This window comes from Daucus carota, chromosome 9 (genome assembly GCF_001625215.2).
Source record: "Daucus carota subsp. sativus chromosome 9, DH1 v3.0, whole genome shotgun sequence".
In the NCBI taxonomy this organism is placed as follows: domain Eukaryota; kingdom Viridiplantae; phylum Streptophyta; class Magnoliopsida; order Apiales; family Apiaceae; genus Daucus; species Daucus carota.
The window spans coordinates 40,284,347-40,310,939 of record NC_030389.2 but is presented as its reverse complement, the minus strand read 5'-3'; the positions used below and the strand labels follow the sequence as shown (position 1 = coordinate 40,310,939).

Here is a 26,593-nt window from a genome sequence, read left to right as displayed (position 1 = left end):
TACTGATCATGCAAGACTAATTTATTGATTGATACTATATACTTTGATTATCATATAGTTCCTCAGTTTTTATTTAATGATGCCTAAATAATGTTCAATTTTTACTTTACAGTTATCTATCATTTCCTGATATACTGTGTTATGATTCATAATACTTGTTTGCAGCAAGAATCTGAAGAATCTGAAGACATTTCTGTCCAAGATGAGGAAAATAATGATCAAGAATCTGAAGAATCTGAAGAAATTTCTGTCCAATATGAGGAAAATAATGATCAAGAATCTGAAGAAGAATCTTCTTCCCAAGATATGGAAAATGATGATCAAGAATCTGAAGAAGAAACTTCTGTTCAAGATCAGCAAGAGCATGATAAAGAAAATAATGAAGAGGAAGTAACTACACAAGAACACGAAACCAAAAGCCAAGATAAGCAGGATTTCCAAGAAGAAGACTTGATGAACAATGTTACAAAAAAAGAAAGTTTTCCAGAAAGGTAAATAATTACTAAAATTTACTATATGTATCATTAAGTGCTACTGCATAAATACCTACTATATAGAGCATTTTATTAAATATAGTATTATACTACACACAAAATACTTCTTACAAATTATCTGTTTTATTCCGACAGTTGTACGTAAATGAAAATGAGAAGGCTGAAAAGAAAAGAAAGTTTGGTTACAAAAAACCTCGGAAGCCTATTGATGAGGTAAGGACTTTTACTAATATAGGGAATAAATCTATGCACCATTAGATTGTTTATATATAATTTATGTGATTTGTTTGTTTCATTAGGAAAAGGTTGCTGCAATAGCAGCAAGGAAGCTCAATACTACTGCAAGAATTAGGAACTCTCCAAGGCTTCTGACGGAGATGCTATTCTTTCTCACAGAAGATCAAAAAAATTGGGTTAAGAAATCTGCATTTAGAAATCTTCTAGATTTCAAGTTGGAGATGTTACCTTCAAAAATCGCATCAAAAGTTCTACAATCATTTGACCATTACAGTGTTTCCTTGGAAATAAAAAGCGGAAAGATATATATTACTGAGAAAGAAGTCTTTAATGTTCTTGGAATCCCCTGTGGGGGAAAGCCTGTTGAAGAGGTTTGCAATGACATAACAAAAAAGAGAATGAAAGACTGGCTGGCGCAGTTTCCAAATGAGCAAATCACAACAAGACAAGTACTAGACAAAGTCAGAAAAGCTCCAGTAACGGATGTCTTTAAAATAAACTTTTTAACAGTTGTTTCTGAGGTTCTTTTTCGGACATCAACACATTCTTATGTTACTAAATTTCTGGTGAATTTTGAAGACCTGGATAAAACTGTTAATTACAACTAGGCTCAGCTCTTGATAAAGCATCTTGTAAATGCAAAAGAAAGTTGGCTTTGTACAGAATCAGACTTCTTTAGAGGACCTTTGGTGTTTCTCACGGTAAGAAAACATAAACAAACTCTTGCACTTAATTGTTGTAATTATTCTTCTTAAATAATTGATACTTTCTTGTTTTATGATCTTGAATATAGTTGCTGTATGTGGATCGCGTGAGACACAAAGGACTTAAATTAGTGGAAAGAAAGTTCCCCACTTATTCAGGTTGGACTGATGAGCTCCTCAGAGAAAGGCAAACAATGGAAGTTCCTGAAAGCAACTTTGGCAGCGGTCAAATTATAATGCCTCTAAATGAAAGTTTCTCACATGAATCAGAATCACCAAAAACGCCTTCAGCTCAAAAGGTATAATAATACAATCTTTAAACTAACTAATTATACAATTATCTCCATACTTTCTCTAATCATTAACTAGTTATATAATTATCTCAATACTTTCTCTAACCATTATAATTTTTATCAAGGATAATGATGACTGGGATGATCACGTTGCTTGGCAAGAAGTTGATGATTTAGAAAACAAATGGAAAGCATCGCGTCAACAAGCAACAGACAAAGAAAATCTGCAACAAAATGACAATAATTGTTATGATAAAGATGATTGGGACTATGCAGATCAAGAGAACATGGAAAATGAGACTGAGGATGACACAATCAAAACAGAACAGGTAATATATTCATTAATATACCTTCTACTAATTAGTGAAATGGTATATTAAAATCATTGTATATATCTATCCCTATTTTTTTTCAAATAATATAATGCTACAATTAATTTTATAACAGTCAGCTACTTTTTATTGTACTTGATTTTCAGGAACTGATTGAAAATCTGAAATCAAGGGCACAAGATATATTGGACCTCAAATTCTCTTTTGATGATGATATGCTCAAAGCACGAAAACAATTCCCTGATAGTCAAACACTCAAAACAATTGAAGAGGTTTTCAAAGAAAATTTCTTATTTCAAGAGGAAGACAACTCAACAAGTGAAGAGGAGGATGTTGAGGATGATTCACCAACTGATAATCATGAAGATCGGAACAATTTAAATGAGAACATTGGCAATGATATTCAGAACAACAAAGTTAACAATGACGTGGAAAAAGAAGATGTTCAGAACAGGGATGGTGAGAAGAAAGATGCTGAGATGGAGGATGTTGAGCAAGAAAAAATTCAGAAGATGGATGGTGAGAACAAAGATGCCGCGATGGACAATGTTGAGAAGACAGATGCTATGAACAAAGACACTGAGATGGAGAATGTTCAGAAAGAAAATTTTCAGAAAGACACAGTTGCTGAGATGGCGAATGTTGAGGAAGTAATTGTACAAGAGGACAATACAGTGAATCAAACCAACGAAGATAGTCGCTATTGTCCAAGTTTTTCACTTGGAATTGAAGAAGAAATAGACGGTGGCTTCATGACACCAGAAGAACAAAAACGACCAAAAAGTAAAAGATCCAAAAAGATTGGCCAGTATGCCAAATCACCTTACATGGACAGAGTTATCGATATCAAATCAAAGCTGACCACTAATGATTATGCACTGTGGAGCTTCACAGTACAAGACAAGGATTTGTTGTAAGTTAATTATAGATTATATATTTTGTCATCAAAGTTTCTAATTCATTATATAGTAGATGTTCATATCTAGAAAAACATATAATTTTCCGAAAATTATTACAGGGAGGTGGTATACAATTGGAAAGGAATCCAATGTATGAAGGAACAAATGTAAACCCTCCTTCCCAGAACAAGCGTATACTACTCAGTGATTGACTCATGGACTATAATTTTGAATGAAAATGAAAAGTATAAGTCTGAAGAGTCTCCGATGAGATTATTCTATACCATGGCTGATTTGGTAACATTTATTTCCTTCATTTATTCAGTAAAAATGCTTAATATTTATTTCATTTAAAATTATTATCTAACGTTTACAATCAAATCATTCAGGTCTACACTCTTGATGTCAAAAAAAATATCAAGAAATTTTTCCATCGTTCTTAACATACATGGATAAAATTTTTCAAACTTTCTCAGTTAAAAAAATTGAGGACATAGACATGGTAACTTCTAAACAAAACTTCATCTCAATTATTTACAATAATTTTACTTGATTATTTCATATATCTTTCTTATTTGATTGCAGATCTTCTTCCCCATCCATAAGGCTGAGCATTATTATCTCATAACATATGATCTGAAGAATCTAGCTTGTTTCCTCATAGATAACATTGAGCGAGAAGGAAATCCAAAGCCATATTATGGGAAGACACCAGAAGTGTTGGTAAGAAATACATAAGAGTACAGTTAAAAGGATTTGTAGCAATCATTAAAGTGATACTGATAATATTCATTAGAATAATATTCATTAAAGTTAGAAGGATCTAGAAATCATCAAGTTAAAAGGATCTAGAAATCATTAAAGTGATTTGTAGCAATCATGTTTTATACTGATAATATTCATTAGAATAATATGTAAGAATCACTATTGTTCATCATGTAAGTACAATCTTAGTTCTAACCTATATACAGTATTAGGTGATTAAAAATATAATAATTATACGCTTCTCATTATATTAATGTGATGTATTCATTTTTACAGCATTCACACTTCATTAACTTCATGCATTCAAAAGACAAACCTCATCTTGCTAGAAGTATCAAAAAATTGAAGCCAGATTATGTAAGAATGCCTTGGCAGACCATTAAAAATTCTACAGACTGTGGAATTTTTCTGATGAGGCACATGGAAACTTTCAAGGGTGACACCAAGAATTGGGATACTGAACTAAGTGAAGAAGGGGTAAGAATCACCTTTTTAAACTTTTTCCATCTTACCTATTGTCTTTTTAATTTTAACTAATTCAAATACTTGAATTGCAGATATCACAGACTAAGCAAATCAAAAAGCTTAGAATCAAATACAACACTGCCATCTTGTCATCATCACTGAATGAATTTGCAGCTCCAATCATGGAATATGCTCAAAAGTTGTTAGCAAGTAACAAAGTTTTCAAATCAACAATCGAGGAGCCAAAACCAATTGAGGAGCCCAAACCAGTTGAGGAGCACAGAGTAGCTGAGACAAGCACATCCAGACAAAATGAAAAACCAGATTCTGCAAAAAAGACAGTTCAATTTGCCACTAATTTGATGATCACCGTCTTCAATGAAGAAGCAAACACCAAAAATGGTGACCCATCTGTCTGATATCATCACATTGGCTTTGAAAAATTGATATCTTTTGAATGTCCAAAAACAAGAAATCTGTATGACTATTAATCCGACAAATTTGTGTCGATTATTTTGCTTAGCAATTGTGGAATGTGGTACATCTGAACAAATGAATGCTGCTGGTACTTAATCATATATCTACAAGTATTATCTACATATTGAGTATGATTCAAGTTGCTTAATGTTTCATGAACTAGTGATTATGCAAAAATATTTTCTTGATTGATGTTGTTTGTTCTTTTGATGTGGTTCTATAGTTCATTATTTTTTATTTAATTATGCTCTTCATCATTCTTTTCATATAGTTTACAAACACATGATTTAACAGTTAATGATAAAAGGGTATTATTCAAATTATGTCCTAGCATTATGTATCCACCTGCTATATTATAATATATAGCTGGCAAATAAATATTCAAAAATACTATGTCAGGAAACATAAAACATAACACTGTATATACAAAAATTACTAATAGTTCATTACAATCTCAAAATAAATCCACATCTACTCAAAATAGTAGATATCACCAGTAAACAAAAACAATATTACAATTTTTGCTTTTGTGCCTCTTTTCTCTTTGGACAAGTACGAGAATCGTGAGTCGTAGCCGGGCATTCTTTACATTTCCGAATCCTCTTCTTGGCGTTTGTCATTGCTTTTTCTCTCTCACTAATCAACCTTGTTGATTTAAAATAATTTCCTTTATTTTTACAAATGTTAGGAGCAAGCCCAATAATCTCTCCCTGAGGTTGTTCACCTATCATAGCAGCAATGTGATCTTTTTTAGAAAAAATACCACCAGCCAAAGATTTATTCCCAACTTCAATACTTAACTCCTTCACAGTATTGCGCACAAAATCAAGAACATCCATCTGCACACCAGCCTTGTTAAGCACTTGACGGAAATCAAACCAAATGTTCATCAGTTTAGCTGATACTTTCTCCATCTTAAAGTAATCAGAATATATCATATCAGATGAGCTGCCACAAACCGCAATTTTTGACCATCGGTTAAGAAGAAGACTTCTAGGAAATCTAGTTACACCAATCTGCTTCAGACCACAAAAACTATGTCTACAAACTATACCGCATATGACAAACTTTTTGCATGAACAAACAGCATGGTCTTTACTTACTAACACCTGAATTTAACACATTGAAATACATAATAATGAGAAATATTCATTAAAAAACTACTTTGATACTAATTTAACAACAACAATCATTAACAAACATCATCAATCACTACTATTAATATAACCAGTCACTATTATATGCATGACCAATCAGAACTATGTTTAAAAACAACCACAAATATATGCAACAACATTTTCTAACATGTCTATTATATTCAACAAAAAAAATAACATACCTTAAAAAATTTTTCCTTCACCTTCACATCCTTAATTTCAAAGCTGGTCACTCCATCCACTTCTTCACTCATACGCTTTATCTGCATATCTAAACAGGATGCCAGGATCTCCTCTTGAACTTTGTAAAAAACTGTCCTAGTAAATAAATCAGCAGCGTCGTCTTCAATATACCAACTGGACAAAGTAGGAGGCAAGCTCGATTTTGACTCAGTATCCAATCTTTCTGTCTCATTTCGTTGTCTTTCCACTGCACTTTGGAAACGCAACCAAAACTCACACAATGTATCTGCTTGTTTATGAAACTGAGCGAAAAAAAAATTCTCACTTTCCGACCTAGAAGTAGTTCTCATCAAACCAAACATAGGCTTATCTCTAAAAAATGCAGGAATCCACGAACACCTAATATCATACATATCAGACAACCACTTGTTATTGTCTAAATTGAATTCCTTGATAACTGCCTCCCAACCTTGTTCAAATTCATCAATCTCCAAATGTGATGACCATATATATCTTTTCATTTTCTCCATGAAATCAGTTTCTTTACATAAGCGATTCCCAAGCTGCATTAACATATACGAAACAATTATAATATATTAATGCAACTCTCATAAAAAAAGACTATATTTAGTAATACCTTTATAGGGAATTTTTGCATAATATGCCACATGCACAAACGGTGTTTACTCGCAAACAATCCATCTTTAGAACCAAATGAAGAAGGAATAGCAATCTTCATAGCCGGACATTGATCTGTCGCAATAACAACAGGATGACGCCCCATTGCTTTAGAAAAATGATCAAACGCCCATGTATAATGTGTAACATCTTCTATTGACAAGAGGCAGGCAGCAAACGTTACACATTTATCATGATTATTAACCCTTGTAAACCGAGCAAAAATCATATTATACCTGAAAAACAAACAAAACAAAATTACCACTAAACTAAATAGCAACAGTAAGGATTTAAACCAAAAAACAACAAAGATCACAACACACATCACTAATATTTACATCTAATATTTCTTAAATCATATATCTGGACATAAAATAATTATAAATCCATAATGTTATTAAAATTATAAAATGTCTAATCTAACAACACATATTACAGTAAAGAAACATTACATAAAACACATTGTCACTTACTTATTTGTATCGAAAGTTGCATCAAAGGAAACTGCATCACCATAAACATCAAAATTCCTCCGACCAATTGCATCAGCCCAAAAAAGCTTTGTCAAATGCCCTGCTTCATCAAGATCATATGCATAATAGAAAGAACTTGACCTCTGCTGTAAAACTACAAATTTATCAATAAGCATCTGACCGTCTCTTTCCCCAACATACTCTTTCAAATCACGATTGAAATTCCTAAAATCTCTCAATGTAGCTCCCACATTAGAATATCCACCAACCATTTCTTTCATCAAACTAAATGATTTACTACAACCAATGTTAACTTTCCCCGCATCAAAAACAAAATTTCTTGAACTAATACTCATTTCACGACTAGCCCTCAAAAACTGCCTACCAGATTCATCAATCAAAGGATGATTATGTAAATCATCAAATTTCAAAACAAAGTATTCTTTTTGCATATTAAGCTTCAACAGTATCTTTGCTCGACATCCACATCTCGTTGAACAAGTCCTCCTACGCTTACCTTTGCTGACAGTGCTGTCTGAAACACTACGAAAATCATTCGAACCTTCTCTACTACATGTGTAATATTTCATAATAACTGTACCAAAATCATCTTTCTTTTCAGTCCCCTTCCTAACATCAAAACCAGCTAAACGACCATACTCCTTGTAAAATATAAACCCCTGTTCCAAATTCTGAAACAATTGATTAATTACAGGTTTCGAAACATCAGGAACATCGAATGGAGCTTACAACCTTTGACCACCAGCAGATACCAAATAACTTGACACTGATTCTTCGTTAGAGTTAGAAACAACATTAGCACTAACAACTGAACAAGCATCATCAGCTCCACGATTAACAAAGGATGAGTCCCCACAGCTTGAACCTATCATATTAAATCAATTAACTATAACTACAATCCAATACACATACATGTAAAGCAAAACACATAATAAAGTTTACCTTGATTGTGACTAATTTTTACTAAATCTGTAGTAATCATCTTCTATTACAAATCACTTAAGCACCTGATAATATGACACTGAACAGTAAACAAAAATAATTCAATCAGCTGAATTTTTTTTAAATACAAATCACAATATAATTCTAAAGAAAACACAATACAATGCAATATAAATCAAAACAAAGACACTACAAATCACAACAGCATGAACTACAAATCATAGTAACAGTAACTGCAAATAACAAAAATGAACCACGAATCTACATCAACGAATACAAATTACAACAACATGAACTACAAATCACAGTAACGGTAACTACAAATAACAAAAAAATGAACCACAAATCTACAACAACACAAAATAAACTAACTAAACATACATACATACTCGGTGCTCAAATACAGATTACTTTGTTTAACTCTATGAATCACAATAACATTAACTACAAATTTTAGCCAACAAAATAAACACAAAAAACTACAAATTTACATAGTACGATTTCTCAAAATCACACAAGCTACAGAGCATTCAATAACTACTGTGATTTTTCAAGTTAATTACATCCGATACATTCCGAACATGAATTACAACAAACTGAACAAAATATATATCCGCAATCATCAACAAACAACAAAACACAAAATTTAAAGCTAAATAAACATATCGAGATACATACATCGATAGAGAGATTAAAAACAGAAAAGAGAAAGAGATAGTGATGTATTAGATCATTACGTTCACATAGAGATGTCACGAACTCGTTGATAATTTCAGAGATTACGCGCGAAAGAAGTATATCGCGAGCTACAGAGACAAGCTACAGCCACAGTGAGAGAGAGAAAATTCTAGAGAGAGAAAGTGAAAGTAAATAATGGAGACAGTTACCTTGATTTTAGTGTGTTAAAATTAGTTTTTATACTCAACAACTAACGGCCAGGATTAATGTAAATATTATATTAAATGAATGGCTGAGATTTAGTTTGCAGGTTTGCACAAAAAATTAGTTTGTATTTGAGCAAACACCTATATATATATATATATATATATATATATATATATATATATAATGCTGCAACATGAGTTTTGGTGAGCCAATTAAATCGCGTGAAATCACAATCTTATCCCTTTTCATCCCTTCTGAAATTACAATCTTATCCTTTTATATCCCTTTTTATTATTTATCTGTTTATTTTATCTTCAACCCTTCCTCTTCCCCTTACCAGTTAGTCTGCAAAATAAGATCAATATCTTAATTTAGTTTTTGTAGCCATATACCAAAAGCCAAATTCTTTAGGTTGTTTTAGTGAATGGGTTGTGATTATTGTGCCAGCTAAAATACCATATGACTGAACGTGAGACACAATGTCTACCCCAAGTTGGTCAGTGGAATGTGATGAACAAGGCAAATTTGGTATTTTTAATATGGTAGTGCAGGCAGGCACGTAGACTACAACTATATTGGCATTCTGTGATCATAATTTATATTCTTTTTTCTTGAAGAATAAAAATGTAATTGATAATATTGCTTGAATTGGTTCCTTTAAAAATCAGGGCATTGCATTTGTAATCCCGTATGAAACAGTACTACCAATGCTGAAAAAAAGTACTGAAACGCTGTCGAAAGTTGCACAACCGTGTACCGCTTTGTTTTAATTTGTTAATGTTTGCTTCAGAAAATGGTTGATGGAGGAATTGTTAATAGTTGGATGTGTGTGAACTTTGCACGAAATGTTCAAGATAATTTGGCTTGCGGTTTTTTCAGAACTCGCACAGATTTGCACAATATCAGGAATGATATATACCGCAAGACCTCTGTTTGTTTTAATGTTCTCTACGTATTTTCAAGTATATGAACTAAAACTGAACTATATTTTCCCTGTTTAGCGGTTCGATAGCGGCACATGCACTGATCAGGTGGAGAGTGTTCAAATCACGTTTTCAAGAGGTGCAGAAACTGAAGAAGGAGCTTGACCTATTGATTGTTATTCTTCTAAATAATAACAGCTCACTATATGGTATGTAACCATTTGCAAAATTCTGATTCTGATATTTGTAGTGGTCCAGTGCTTCTATTGAATGTCTGTGTAATTGTCTGTCCGTGGTTTTGCTTGCATTCACACTTCTGTGTAATGGTATCTGTCTCACTAATCGTTGTTTTTGACTATTCATGAAGGCGATCTAAAGAGAATTTGTGAGACCGACCTTGGAATAGTTTCACGGTGTTGCTTGACAAAACATGTCTTCAAGATGACCAAGCAATACCTAGCGAATGTGGCTTTAAAAATTTGCTTTCAGAATACCTTCTTAAAAACAACGAATCTTGTTAATATACTGGTTAGTGTTACCATATTATCATATATTAATATTAGGAAAACATTCACATAAGAAAAAAAAATTGATTTTTTATACTAATATTTTATAATATAGAAAAAAATTGTACAAGACAAACTTCAAAAGTGAATACAACCAATCGACTAATATAATTTAATACCATTTTATTTAATTAATAAAAAAACTAATAAAATAATATTAAGTTTATATATAATCAAATTAAAATTATATGGTCGCCCGTGCTTCGCACGAGTTATAGGCTAGTATAATTTAATAAAAATTACATCATAATTCAAGGTCCTTACGATTAGTATACATACCTAATAAGTGAATGGAGCATCTTCTTCATTGTTTCCCAAGATTGTAATGAAATTTTAAAGCTACCTGAAAAAAAAATCATTTTGCAACTTTGAATAACATGCTAATATATCTAAGATAGTATGTCAATTCCAAACACAATAGACAGTTTAAAATATACATAATCCTAAACAAAATTACATATGTGAAGTGCTATAATCATAGACTTTATTGTCCATATAAATATTTTCTCTTCATATAAGGTCAAAAACCACCTCAAATATTGTTGGGTGTAACTTGTACCTTATATAATATTTTTTTTAAAATATATGGTATTAAGATATAGGAAGATATATACCTTGTATTTCAATTATGGAGATAAATACTTCATCTGAACATTGTAGAATGTTTGATCTAGGATCCATAAAAGGAAAAATATCTTGTGGCCTGCAAGAGGAGAAATATCATCAAAATCAAATCTTCTATATATTTATCTTCTATATAATTAATAGATAATATTAATCTAAAATACAATAAATTTGTTTATAATTGTGAAGTAAAAGATTTGATGGATAAATATTGTATTGAAAATAATCCACCATCCATACAAGAATTTATTGCATCTTTACTAAGAAAACACAATTTGATTCATAAGAGAATATGATTTTAGAAAGATACAAAATCTTTAATAAATCCAATCATGTTGAAAAACACACAAACACATATATACATATGCTTATTTATATGTATGTATGCATATTAATGAAGTGATGATGAATATAAATCAACTTGTTCATGTAAATTTTAACATAAAATAAAATTAGAATGAAAAAATACAGAGCAATTGAATCAATAGCTACATGGATGACCAAATTATATAAATTGAAAAGAAAAGGAGTTTCAGATGTACCTTATGATTTGAATCAGTATCTATATGGATGATAATGATAAATTTAGGAGAAAAGACGTTCTAGATGTATTATATGATTAAGAACTAAATTGAGAGCTAAACAGGGTGCGCCCCTCTGTAATTCTAGCTTTGATATGAGAGGATTAGGGTAGATGTCCTTGCGATTAAGTGAAATAAACTAAGAGCTAACAGATGAGCCGCCGCTCTCTTACTCTACTTTTGATATGAGAATATTAGGGTTTTTATGAATGATAGGTGTTCACGCTGTATTTAATTTGACCCAAATGGGCCATAACCTTAGTTGAATTGAGGTGGATTGTTATTTCCTACCATCCCAACATGTACCGGCCCAACACCTTGATAGAAGTTAGTGGACATAATTTATTAAATGGGTTTATTTTGGGTAAGAGAAATTGAAAAACAAATTTTTTTCTTTGCTTTCACTTGCTCCCATCTCAAAGTCTTTATCTCCAAAATTTAGTAGTTAGTATTTTAATATTTGTATTTCTTATTTGTAAAATTATAATTTTAAAATATTTTTATTAAATTTTGTAGTGAATTAATTAAATTTTACAAAATATTTTATAAATTTTTAAGTTGAAAATTTATAAACATCGAGTTGTAAATAAAATTACACAAACACATAATTAACTTATAATCAACAAGTTAAGTATGATTTATATATAGTTATATACTTAAGTTTAAAAGTGATTTCTTAAACATAAATCAAATTCATTAAAAAATACTAGCAATTACTACTATTTTCTTAAAAGAAATTAATTAAGTTTTAAATTAAATGTTCTTTTGTGGTCATTTCACAAAATATTCTATAATAAAGTATAAATTAAGGATGACCAAAAGATATAAATTAAGGAGAAAAAGAGTTCTAAATGTACCGTATAATTAATATTAAGTGGAGTAAATTAAGAGCTAAGATAGGATTAGGATTTTGTCAATTGAATTTGCCTAGGTTCAAATTTAATATGATGATTGTTTAGACTACATCTAATTTCACTAGAGTGCTTTATAGGTTTGTTTGAATTCTGGTGGATTGTATTTTTCTAAAATCATAACATGTACAATGCAACACCTTAACTAGATTCAACAAACAAGACATGCAATAATTATTTTTTTTATTTTCAAATTGAAGAAAATAAAGTATTAAGTAGGCTTATTCTACATAAGAGAAATTCTAAAGCTTATTTATTTTCTTTGCTTTCCTTACACCAAACCCTAAAGTATAATAGTATATACATGCTAAATTGAGTAATTTGTTTTAAATTATTTGTACTTTTAATTGTTATATTTTATTTTGAAAATATATATTTAAGTCATTAGAATATTTTAAATTTTACAAAAATATTATATAAACTTTTAAGCTACTAATTTATTAACGTTGAGTTGTAAATAAATTTACAATAACACATAAATAACTTATAACTATTAAATTACTTATGAATTATATTAAAGTTATATACTTGTTAAAGTGACTTCTTAAACATAAACCACACCCATTAATAAATACTAACATGTACTCCATTTTTTTCACAAAAATTAATTAAGTTCTAAATTAAATTTTCTCTTGTGTCTATTTCAAAAAATATTCTACATGAAGTTTAACATTATATTTTCTATTCTCAAATGTAATGTTAATAATTTCAAATTAAAAAAACCAAACTCATGGATATATGAAAATTAAAACTGCTAAGAAAGAAGCAAATTTTTTTTCCACACGTTCATCAAGAAGACGTGGTCTCGAAATTAAAAAGGGAGAGGTCATGGCTATTTTGAATGTTATAAATGCTTGGCCATTTAAAAAAATGAGTGTTGGTACCAGGATAAACAAAAGAAAGATGTTAATATTGTTAGCCAAGATAAAGACTATAAGCATAATAATGAAGACACTTTGTTACTTGTTTCCCATTATGAAGATGGTGAATGAAGATCGTGAGGATGTCTCGTACAGTGGTGCCACCAAGCACATGATATGTAATGTAAACTTACTTTCCAGTTGAATGTAAATTTGGAGAAGTCAAAGTTAGAGCTGGGAAATCATATAAGATAAGTGGTGTTGGTCATTTGGAATTTAAAACAAAAAAGGGAAAAATTGAATTTTTTTTTGAGATTTATTATGTTCATGGACTAAAAAATAATTTACTTATTATTGGTCACCTCTGGAGAAAAGATTATGACATCCATATATGTGATATGGCATGCTGCTTGTAAAAAAAAATCGTTAATGACGAGAATTGTAATAGCCTCGAATTGTCTTATTTCTGTAACTCTTCAAAATCAAAAGCTATTTTGTTTTCTTGATCTTGACAAAGGAGTCTCGGAACTAGGGCATGATACGATCAACTGAATTATAGAAGTTTGGAGATGCTCCCAACAAAGAATATAATGTCAATATCATCTTCGGAAGGTAATCACTATTTTATTTCTTTTATTGATGACTATACAAGAAAAGTTTAGGTGTATTATGTTAAAGAAAAGTCAAAAGCACTCCAAAAATTTAAAGATTTTAAGGCCAAAATGGAGAATTTCATGGGGCTTAAAATTTAATACTTTAACGGCAAATCATAGAGGAAAATATTTTTCAAATGAGTTTAAGAAATATTACAAACATAGTGGTATTCGATACAAAATAACAATCCGTTGCACGCCACAACAGAAAAGAATGTTTGGCTTTGTAAGATTTGTCTATCCAGAAACTGTGAGGAGAAGGGTAAACTCCCTGACATGTATGACAACCTTTCTCATCCTGAACTACTTTTTATCCGGCTCAACTTTGTATTAGTTTCGAGTTTTAATTTAAGAATCTACAGGAAGAACATGGAGATCGAAGACTTTCTGGCATGTTTTAGCTCATCTGGGCCCAGCTCAATGGAGCCGTTTGATCTTCAGTTTGGTGAGTCTATATGTTAGTTCTTCCTGTTGAAACGTTTGATTTTTACTCCAAGTATTATAGATGCTTTAGTCCTTTGTTTCTCTATACATGAAGAAAAATGATGTACAATCAAGAACTGATGCTGGGAAGGAAATCGGAGGAGCAGGCCGAACTGCAACAAGCTATTGAATTGAATACCGGGGAGGAGGCTGATGAATCTTCAACTCCCAGAAATGATAAACCCGAATATCAATCAACTGCAAATGCCAAAGACATGAAAATTATCATAGAGATGGTTGTTCATGCAATTTTTACATTAAAAATTTGTAGTACTCGTAGAGACATTAGATTGCTATGTTTGCAATTTTAGATAGAAATTACAAATCAATTAGAAATTTTTATATTGATATATTTATTGATTCATTATTTGATTGGGGGTATTATTTATCATCAAGTTTTGTGTACATAGACCATTGTCTAATATAGAGAAACACAACACACTATAAAATATTTTATTCCGTCCTAGTTGTGTAAATAAAACAAATACAATGCATTAAAAGAAACAAAACTATTGTCTATACAAAACTATTAATCTCAGACCAAAAATATTATTAGTGCGACATCTGGGAAATATAAAAACAAGGTAAATATCGTTTAGATGCCAAACAAAATTATATTTGAGATTAAGTTTTTTTTTTAAATGTACAAGTCACTTAATATTTTATAATATAAACCACCTAATATTCAATCACTAAAATAGGACAACATTTAGGTAAATAAACTAATATTTCAGGCTCCTGGTTAGTTTTGACAATTACACACAACACCCCAGCTCATATAAGATATAATATAAACTAAAAACTTTGGCTTTTCCATAATTAACCTTATGTGCAAAGCATATATTTAAATCCAATGTGTGAGTCACTGACAAGAATATGATGAATGTTATGTATTTTTTTACCGAAAATAGTCGAGTTGTGGTCTCTGGATATTACCTTTCCTTGCACTGGAACCTAGGATATCAAGAATGACCCTCGAGTTTGGTTCTTTCTCTTAATTCCGAACTTCTAATCCATTCTTCATTAATTCGACAAGCTTTAGATAGTCCCATAATTTCCGCATTACTGTGAATGATGGACATATATTTTAAAAGAAATAATAAAATAAGAAGATGCAAGGACATGCTAATTATCAGCATATAATTTAAGATAAATGAGCCTCCTTTATGTAACTAGTGGTAGATATGAAACTATTTTACTAATATTTGAATTTACTACCTTGGAGTTCCACCTGTGTTCAGAAGGGTAATGGTTGCTGGAAGGCCTATTGGCTTTGGAAGGTAGACTTCCGGAACCAAAACACAGGCTGGAATAACCACACAGTAGAAGAAGAAGGTAACCCAATGCCTATATGAGGTGAATCTTCTTCTAGTCTAGACAAATAGGTACTGTATAACAAAAGAAGATAAATACATGTTATACGTATGTCTTTTGCTTTTGGAGAATATAAACAATTAGCCTACACATCTATTTTAGTAAACAAAATGTACACTAAGATAACAACAATTATTTCCACAAGCTAGTGCAATGCACCTTGGAACTCTTACTAGATTAGAAAGATCAATTTGATAGAAATTATGAACAAGACAACTCGTAGAAAAATTATACTGAATAAATATAATATAATTTTTTTTTGAAAGAAAATATAATATAATTAATTACACGTCGTGTATGATTTTACAAAAAATATGAATATAAGAGAAACCCCAAAATATAATAAACAAAAAGAGAAAGAATAATACAAGTTATATATAATCATATGCTTAATTACCATCTCAAAATTTCATTCATATTATTCAATAAAAATTACATCATCAATTCGAGGTCCTTACAAAATTAGTATACATACCCGATAATTGAATGGAGCACCTTCTTCATTGTTTCCCAAGATTGCAATGAAATCTTAGAGCTACCTGAAAAAAATATTTATTTTGCAACTTTGTATAACATGCTAATATACTAAACTAAAATACCATGTCAATTTCAAACACAACAGACAGTTAACCAAAATTACATATGAAGTTCTATAATCATACACTTTATTGTCTGTATAATTATGTTCTCTTCATATAAGGTCAAAATCCACCTCAAATATTGTTGGGTGTAACTTGTACCTTATATAATAATTTTTTTAAAATATATGAAATTTAGATATTGGAAGATATATACCTCGTATTTCAGTTATGGAGATAAATACTTCATGTGAACGTTGTTGAACGTTTGATCTAGGATCCATACAAGGGACAATACCTTGTGGCCTGCAAGAGGAGAAATATCATCAAAATCAAATCTTCAATATAATTATCTTCTCTATAATTAATAGATAATATTAATCTAAAATACAATAAATTTGTATATAATTGTAAAGTAAAAAAAAATTAATGGATAAATATTGCATTGAAAATAATCCACCATTCTGACAAAAGAAAAAAGAAGAAAATAATCCACCATTGATGCAAGAATTTATTGCATCTTTACTAAGAAAACACAATTTGTTCATAAGAGAATATGATTTTAGAAAGATACAAAATCTTTAATAAATCCAATCATGTTGAAAAGCACACAAACACATATATACATATGTTTATTTATATGTATGTATGCATATTAATGAAGTCATGACAGAATATAAATCAACTTGTTCATGTAAATTCTAACATAAAATAAAATTAGAATGAAAAAGTATAGAGCAATTGAATCAATACCTACATGGATGATGAAATTATATAAATTGAGAAGAAAAGAAGTTCCAGATGTATGTTATGATTTGAATCAATATCTATATGGATGATCAAATGATAAATTTAGGAGAAAAAACGTTCTGGATGTACCTTATGATCATAAGTAAACTAAATTCGGTTGCGCCCCTCTATTATTCCAGTTTTGAAAGGAGAGGATTAGGGTTGATGTACGAATAAGTGAAAGAGTTCATAGGTGAGCCGCCGCTCTGTTACTCCACTTTTGACTGGAGAATATTAGGGTTCTATCAATGATGGGTGTTTAGGCCGCATTTAACTTGACCAAATTGGGCCAAAATCCCAACATGTACCGGCCCAACACCTAGATAGGAGTTAGTGGACATAATTTATTAAATGGGCTTATTCTGGATAAGAGAAATTGAAAAGCAAATTCTTTTCTTTGCTTTCACTTGCTCCCAACTCAAAGTCTTTTATCTCAAAAATTTAGTAGTTAATATTTTAATTTTTATTTCTTAATAATTATAATATGAAAATGTATAAACTTTGATTTTGTAGTGGATTAACTAAATTTTACAAAATATTTTGAAAACTTCTAAACTACAAAATTATTGATATTGAGTTGTAAATAAATTTACACAAATACATCAATAATTTATAATCGACAAATCACATATGAATTATATTATAGTTATACAGTTAAGGTTAAAAGTTACTTTTTAAACGGAAACCAAACTCATTAATAAATACTAATATTTAAAACTATTTTTCAAAAATATTAATTAAGTTTAAATTAAATTTTCTCTTGTGTCTTTTTGGGAAAATATTCAATGTATATTATAATATTATATTATATTCTTATATGTAATGTTAATAATTTTGAGGATAGCCCAGTGGTGGGTTTATCCTCTATTGTCCCGATATATGTTAATAATTTTAACTTAGAAAGGAATCACATGGTGTGATATTTGTCTTTGCCCTTGTGGTGATCCACTTCAATGGATTTTTAAAATTTCGATTTTATTTGGAATTAAATAAGGGAAAATAGATTTTTTTGTCACCGAACTTATTATATTTTTAGAAACTTGCCACTCAACTAAATTTCTTTTCCTTTTAGTCACTGATATTAGGTTTGGATTTGTTTTTAGTCACTAACTTAGGTTCGAATATGATTATTAGCATTGTGATAATTTTTTGTAGCATCATTAATACATCGTGATAGTATATAATTTTTTGATAATATGATGTATGTTTATATCTTGGTATATAGCAATAATAACATAGAATGAGGTGATATAATATTAAAATCAGGAAAAATCGTAATTAGAATTCTGGAAATTCATTAAATCATTAGTATGGAATCAATGACTTCAAATAATTTATGTTCATCATGATAAAATAAAGTCTAATTGAGTGATACGATGCATCATCTTTCACTATTAAAGTTTCAATCACCTAGTTCAGCCTAAGATCTCTCTTAAATTTATCCTCATAATTTTTAATAACTTTATCTTATTATAATTTTCAAGATAAAGATAAATAAATAGAGAGGAAAACTTAATCTTCGATGATTTATGAGATTTTCTATCTGCGTATAAAAATTCAAACACTAAATTTTTATTCGGAAGAAAAAATAAAATAATTTATGAGAGTACATTTTTAGAAACCGTAAAAAACGTGTTTAACTCTTATCACCAAAGATAAACGATCTTCGGTACATAAAAGTACTATATATAAATATAGACATATATCAAATCATCAAAATATTACAGGTTATCACTATATTTTAATAATACTACAAAGAATTAATATAATGGTAATAATCAAATCTGAACCTAACTTTAGTGGCAAAAAAAATTCCGAACCTAAAATCAGTGACTAAAAGGAAAAAAAAATTAGTTGAGTGGCAAGTTTCTAAAAACATAATAAGTTCGGTGACAAAAAAATCTATTTTCCCATTAAATAATAGTATTTCTTAATATGTTAATTTTTAACTAGAAAATATATTTATTTATTTTATTTTGGTAAATAACCTATATTTTAGAAAAATAATTCTTGAATTTATAAGTGACTTTTCATGTACAAACAAATTCTAAAGTTTACTACTAATGTTTTCAAATCTACGAGATTGTAAATTTGATTTGTATGATATACATTTCATACATGATATTATTTTAAATTTAATATATTTGTAGTTTCTTATATATAATACTTTTAATATATTAATTGTTTTTTAAAAGAAAAATCAATGTCATATTAACCTTCATTCACATCCATTTTAACTTTTGTCTAAGTATCTAAAATTTGAGAAATAAATCTCTCAAATTATAATTTACAAAATTATAAATAAATATACACAAATCCACAAATAACTTATAGCACTTAATAAGTTACTTTTTGATAAGCTAATATATCGACTTTCCTTATCAAAAAATTAAATTACACGATAGTTATTCACCTAAAGTTAAAAGTTACTTTTTAAATATAAAGTAAACCCACTAACAAATACTAATGTTTACCTTAAAGTTTTAGAAGACATTTGGTAAGTTTTACATTTTATTTTAACATATTAAATCAAAAAAGGATCATAATATTATCATAATTTTGAAGAAAGGGACCATAATATTATATTAATTGATGTTATACCGCAAATTGCTATGATATATATTGCATTTATTTTTACAAGATATCCCCTTGTTACTATTTAATCCAATATTAATATACCATCGAGTATATATTAGCGACCAAAAACAAATCTATATCAAAAAATTAAGAATAAAAGCAGCATATGTAAAAAATGTCGTATTTATATATTATATTTTTAAATTATTTTTGAACATATATAACAATTCAAAAAACATGCGAAATTATTTTTCTAACACAAATCAACATCAAAGGACAACCAATAAGTTCATTAAAAATCATTCCTTTAGTTTACAAAGTATATAAAAAAAACAATGTGCACATTGCCTGAACTGAATTTGTCAACTTCAAGTTCTCTGAATGATACCTACCAAATCATTTCATCAGTAAAGACGGCCCTAATGGAGGAGCTTGACCATGTTTCGCATGACAAGGACAGTGAAAAACAGGTAGAACACGTCTCCCACTCAGGTGATGCAGGAAAGTCACTAACTGTCCACATCAATGCTGCCCTCATCAAAAAGTTGGAACATGAGAACCTATCATAGGTTTCCACCCCATTCTGCCATAAGTCTTTCAATTCATCAATCAATGGTCTAAGATAAACATGCAAGTCTTTTGTCGGATCCTTAGGCCCGGGAATAAGAAGAGGCATAAACATGTACGGAGCCTTCGTGCACATAGATGGGGGAAGGTTGTAAATAACAACCACCACAGGCCATACTGTATAATCTCTCGCATGTGCATCACGAAAGGGATCAAATCCATCAGTAGAAAGTCCGAGTCTCACATTTCGAATCTCTCTTTTGAAAATTTTGGAAACCTGCGGTCAAATTGTTTCCACTCATCTCCATCTGCCGGGTGACTTAATTCACCTTCAACCACATTTCTGTCATGATGCCATCTCATACATTTTGCAGTCTTCCCAGCCATGAACAAACGTTGCAATCTTGGGGTGAGAGGAAAATAACGCAAGATCTTCCGTGAGATCTTTTTTTTGTTAAGATCTTTTGGTTCTTTGTATCGACTTTCTTTGCATATATCACAACGCGTCTTCTCGCTATTTTCCTTGTAAAATAACATACAGTCATTCTCACAAGCATCAATCTTTTCATATCCCAAATTCAATCCTTTAAGCATATTTTTCACAGCATAGTAGGTTTGGGGCAGTTTATGATTGTCAGGCAAGACTAATCCAATGAGCTTAAGCAAATCATCAAAGCCATTATTACTACAATTATGCTTGTTCTTGAAATGAAGTAACTCATTCACGAACTCAAAGGTTGTATAGTTGACATTACTTGGATAAATTGGTTCCGAAGCACTGTGCAACATCTTATAAAATTCTTTTGCCGCTGGATTCGGTTCATCATCAACATTCTCAAAATACCTATTTGCCTCCCCAATATCTCTTAACATATCATCGGCGTCATGATACATATCATCATCCCCATCCCCAACATTTCTAGTACTAGTCTCGATTTTTTCTTCCGGCATTTTCTCCCCGTGTGCAGTCCATATAGTATACCATTGCATCATACCATACCGATACAAATCAAGTTTAACGGCAGTAGGAGTCTTATAATGCTTATTCTTACAATTTCCACACGGACACCTAATAACCCCACCACTAAGATTCTCACAAGCAAATCTAATGAAATCCTCAACACCATTCTTATATTCGTCCGTTAAATATCTTGACTCATTATATCGACTACGAGTAATCCAACTACGATCGGATGCCATCTACAATAAATAAATAGATTGAATTTATTTTAATACATTTCAACACAAATACACTAATTAAAATGTGCAAATATATCACAACAATAGAAACAAGAAAGAATCATAAATGTGTGAAAAGAAAATCCTACAATTACAAAAATCAACAAAGACAAGTATATGTAGATTATAAATGACTAAAAAAATTACTTACTTGATGGTTTTTGAGGGTTTCATATGCAATTCATAACCTTGGGAGAGAAAAAGGGAGAGAGAATAGGGGAAAGATAAGTTGGGGACGGCTACTGGAAAAGGAAGGTGAGCTGTGCTGTTTTTAGGCGGCTAAATTCGACCAAAAACGGTCGAAATTATATTTTCGACCAAATATGGTCGAAATTATATTTTCGACCAAATATGGTCGAAAATATAATTTTGACAAATCAGCGCCCTTGACTTTTTTTGAAATCCGAAAGCGCGGCAAATTTCCCGCCCAGAATTATATTCGACCGGAGATTATTTTCGACCAAATCCGGGAGCGGGAAAAATCCTGGTGCTTGGTCGAATATAGCCGGTCGAAAATAAACATATTTTCGACCACATATTTTCGACCGGAATAATTTCGACGAAATATGGTCGAAAATATTAGTTTCGACCGTTTATTTTCGACCGCATTTATTTTCGACCAAATACGGTCGAAATTAAATTTTGGTCGAAAATAGCGGTCGAAAATAGCCGCTTTTCTTGTAGTGGTATACCATGCCTTATACAACTCATTGCTTTCTATACCCTTTTCTCAGTAAAAGCAAAAAATTTCTAACCAAATAAAAGCTGATCAGCTCATCTTAAAGTTAAATTATGATTTTACAGTATAATTTTAGGCATGACAATTAGCTCTGGATAATATTTTCCATGACAAAGAACATCTTACACCAACACTTTACTAGGTCTATCTTGGTAAAATTACTAAGAATAAGTTAAACATAATTTGCTAGAAATATGGTTCATTTATATGATATCATTGGATTTTGGCTACTAACTAATAATATGAATTTAATATATACAGATGGGAATAGTCATCACAGAAAGTAGACTCAACTCATCATGTAAGGGCGCTTCATGGACACTCTTGGATGTGTGACCAGTGAATCTATCATACATTTCACTTGATCAATTGCTATGTTTGTCATGGGAAAATATAAGGAGTAGGTTAAAATTAGGGCATGCAGTGAAGTTGTTGGTCTAGCATTTGTAGCCAATCTCCAAATTGATTGCCAACAATGCTTCATCACCATGTATACTTTCTATAAATAGGAAAAAATTATGCAGCAGCTCATAAAAGGCAAACAACAGTACTTATGCTACTTCATAAACTACTAATAGGCAATAGCCATATAATATTTAAACAACTGTGAAGACATTTAATCACGGTACTGCCACTTCTCTTTAATTCCCCAACCAATTCACATATGATAAAAGATTTCAGCATGAGTACTGCTCCTCATCCTTAAAAAAAAGGAGATTGTCAAGAATAAGATAGCTTTAGTAACCCAAAGAACTAGCTAGTAAAGCAAAATAAGAAGTAGAATCTCATAGCGATCACTGATAATTAAAATAAAACTGGCATAGGATGGCGAAAATCTACAAGTAATGCTTGGTAAGGGCAATCACCCTTCACCGCTAACACATTTTTGCAATTTGTTCATATAAATGAGTCCTTTTCAGCATCAAAAATAGTACCTAAGTTTTATACCAGATCGTGAGCGGCACAAACCAAATCCTAATTTTTTTCTTATTAATACAGTGCCTGACATCGAAACAAGGACTACTTCATCAGTTCTATTAGTAAGAAGAAACTTAAAGTCACATATAAAATTTTTTGTTGCCTAATTTAATCTTCCAGTATCTCCTCATCAGTGATAGTTTGGAGGCTTAGTTCTGGTAAAGTGAGAGTGTATTTCATTTAATCGAATATAGGTTCACTGTAAAACTTTAAGGAGATCGATAGTTTTCTAGATTCTAGATCCAATCAATATTTCAGGTTTAGTTTTCTAGATTCCTGATTGAGTCATTAATGTTTGTCTTCTGAAACCTTCCTCCTTGCATTATTATAATCTTTCACTAACAACATAGTTATATATATGGTAAAATAATTATTTATGCATATATTAGCTAGGGCCATAGTTATTAGTAGCTCGATTTTGTGAGAGTTTATACTAGCTAGTTGTTTAACAGATAGTTCCAAAGCTAGGGGCACTGGAGATGTTGGTCAAATAATTAAATGCGTGTATGTTTATAAAATGGTAAACAAAACACATAAAAATATCAGTAATGTGATATATAACACTCTCACAATTTATTTGTTATAAAAGTCACATCAAAGTCCTTTGTGACAAAAAAAAAATTGCCACATCAAAATTAAATGAAAGAAGAGAAGAATGGTAACTAATTATTAAAGGTGGAATAAAATTTATATTTCTTATTATACACGATAATTTAAAAAATATGTGAAATACTTGTTGAAACTAATAAGAGAGGATATACAATAGGTTGTTGAGCATTCCGTCGGTTCGTTCAAAACAAGATCTGAATACATTTATATTCACCATATACGACGACCTGGACCGAATATTTTTTCAAGATCGGAGTGGACCGGTTTTTATATCGATCTATTCGATCCAAATGAATAGACCAAAGTTTTAGAAATTAAGACTAGATAATATTGAATTTGCACAATACAATTTGGTTTCTGGTTTTGGTTAGGTTTTGCCGTTCTAGTAACGGTAAGTTCCGCAAAGGCTTATTTTGCTAGGGCCTAATTTAGGTTAGGCCAAATAAAGGGAAAAAATGAATCAGAGTATTCAAATTGCCGATTTGTCAATAAAATTGGTTCAAAAATACATCAAGAAAGTGGCATATAATATTATTACCCACATTGAAAGAAAAATTAGTCTTCTAGAAACGATTCACACTTTCCCTTCCTTTTTGAGTAAGAAATTCTTCTAAGTGGCCGAAGAAGATTGATAAATAAATGAAATTCAAAAATGTCATAGTCTCGACTTTGTTTTTAAATATGGTATATCGGGGTTTTGTTCAATCCTACATACATATAGAAGTATATAAAATTAGGAAGGAACCAAATAAACTTACTTATTCTCATAAATCATGCATATAGCACTATATGTCATAACAGCCATAAAAATGGTTAATATAACATAAAATTTATGCTACTCTTTTTCATCTTACGTCAGGGTCCGAAGGTAATATATATATGGTACACCATGCAAAAATCAACATTTATGTTAATCTAGGATGTTATTGTAACATTAAATTGTCCTACAATAACATAATAACAATGTTGTTACGTATATTTTGGAAACCAACTTGCAACTTAACTATAAAACTAATAGAATTCAAAAAAGTAGGATCTAATGAGTGATATACAGATTGAGAAAATATGCAGATTTGAAAGGAGAGAAAATAAACTTCAGATGCCAAACTTTAACATATCATTGAGAGAAAATGATTGCACAGAATGTTCACACATATATGGTGACAGTGACCTCTTAGGAATATTCTAACGGACTAGGAAATGTAAAATGACAGCTATATCCTAAACAATGCAGAGAAGACAAATAAGGAAAGGTGGTTGCTGGAGATGCTTATTTGTGAGGTGGTGGTCCTGTTGGACAGGTGTTCCTTCATTACTCCCCTTCAAGCTGAGTGGGAGGCATGGCTAACGCTCCAAGCTTGTCAAGAAGGAAGTAGTGTTGGTTTACTGAGAGAAGTTTGGTCAACAAGTCAGCTAACTGGCTGTGAGACGGTACATGAGCTGTTGCAATATCCCCAGTCTTGATCTTGTCACGAACAAAATGGCAATCGACCTCAATGTGTTTCGTGCGTTCGTGCATGACTGGATTTGTTGCAATGGAGAGGGCAGCCATGTTATCAGAGTGAAGTATTGCTGGAGGGAGAGAAGGCAAGCCCATGTCTTTCAAGAGAGCTTTCAACCAAGTGATTTCTGTTCGCAAAAATCTACATGCAAGCGCACGTGATCACAAGTAATATATTAAGTTCGATCCCACAGAGACTGGTGAATTAAGAATACGCACCTATGCAACAATGTATGATCAATTTTCACTGCCAAGACAATTAACAAGGATGGTTTCTTTTATACTAATAACTAAAATTACTAATCAAATTCAGAATAGGAAAACACATGGGATTCTAACTTCATTATCGAATTCATCTAGAATTGAAATTACTGATTAACATGCGACTGTTGATCCTAATCAGACAACACGAAAGTAATACATGCCAACTCTCGTTGCACACATATCATACCAATCAAAATCCGCAATTAAGACAGAAATCTCATGGACACCAACAAAGCTCAGACCCTATATCTCTATAGCGGTAGTGTAAGCAGAGAGGTTTAATAGCAAGTCATCTATCGTGATTACACAGGGTGATAAAAATAGTTCAAGTCTACCACAAATTATGTTTCATTCACATAATCCTATGTTTACATAGCATAGTTCTAAATTCAATCATCCACTCTCGCTTCAGAAAGAATTAACAAACAACTTAGAAGTTAGCTACGCTTCTAAGAAGAATAAGCACGGCTCATGCAAAGAAATCAACGTACGTCACAACATCAAGTAATTAATATTCGATACTAGATTACATCGATAAATCCATTAGAATCCCATGAAGGCTGTTAGTTCATAATCGAACTAATCGACGTCATGGGTTCTAATGAAAACATTATAAAGAAAAGACAAGAATTGAATGGAATAAAAATGCTTGAATTAATAATAATAAGGATCACACGTTACAGATTTGATGTTCACGATCTCACTCGAAACTGTCACTTCCTCGCAAAGAACGATCCGATACAACTGATAATGTGCTTCGATAATTAACTAC

At 30.8% G+C, this 26,593-nt stretch overlaps 2 protein-coding genes across 4 annotated transcripts in view; both read right to left on the bottom strand.

Moving 5' to 3' along the window:
• LOC108202628 (hypothetical protein) overlaps window positions 1-26,593 on the bottom strand; it is a 161,239-nt gene that overhangs the window by 35,779 nt on the left and 98,867 nt on the right. Inside the window, exon 7 of one of the 3 annotated variants that reach the window (XR_010287242.1) lies at window positions 22,990-23,170. The exons of the other annotated variants lie outside the window; for them this stretch is intronic. The gene's annotated coding sequence lies outside the window, so the exon portion shown is untranslated. Of the gene's footprint in view, window positions 1-22,989; window positions 23,171-26,593 lie in introns of those variants that run through there. 3 annotated transcript variants of the gene reach the window in all.
• On the bottom strand, window positions 20,732-21,970 carry LOC135149261 (uncharacterized). The gene is made up of 2 exons (XM_064084463.1): window positions 21,882-21,970; window positions 20,732-21,691 (listed from the first exon to the last, which is right to left on the bottom strand). Exon 2 carries the CDS (start codon window positions 21,689-21,691, stop codon window positions 20,732-20,734), a length of 960 nt encoding a protein of 319 aa, XP_063940533.1. The 5' UTR covers window positions 21,882-21,970.

Bases quoted from the DNA above. Each gene is read 5' to 3' on its own strand.
- LOC135149261 (XM_064084463.1), bottom strand. From the start codon at position 21,691: ATGGCATCCGATCGTAGTTGGATTACTCGTAGTCGATATAATGAGTCA.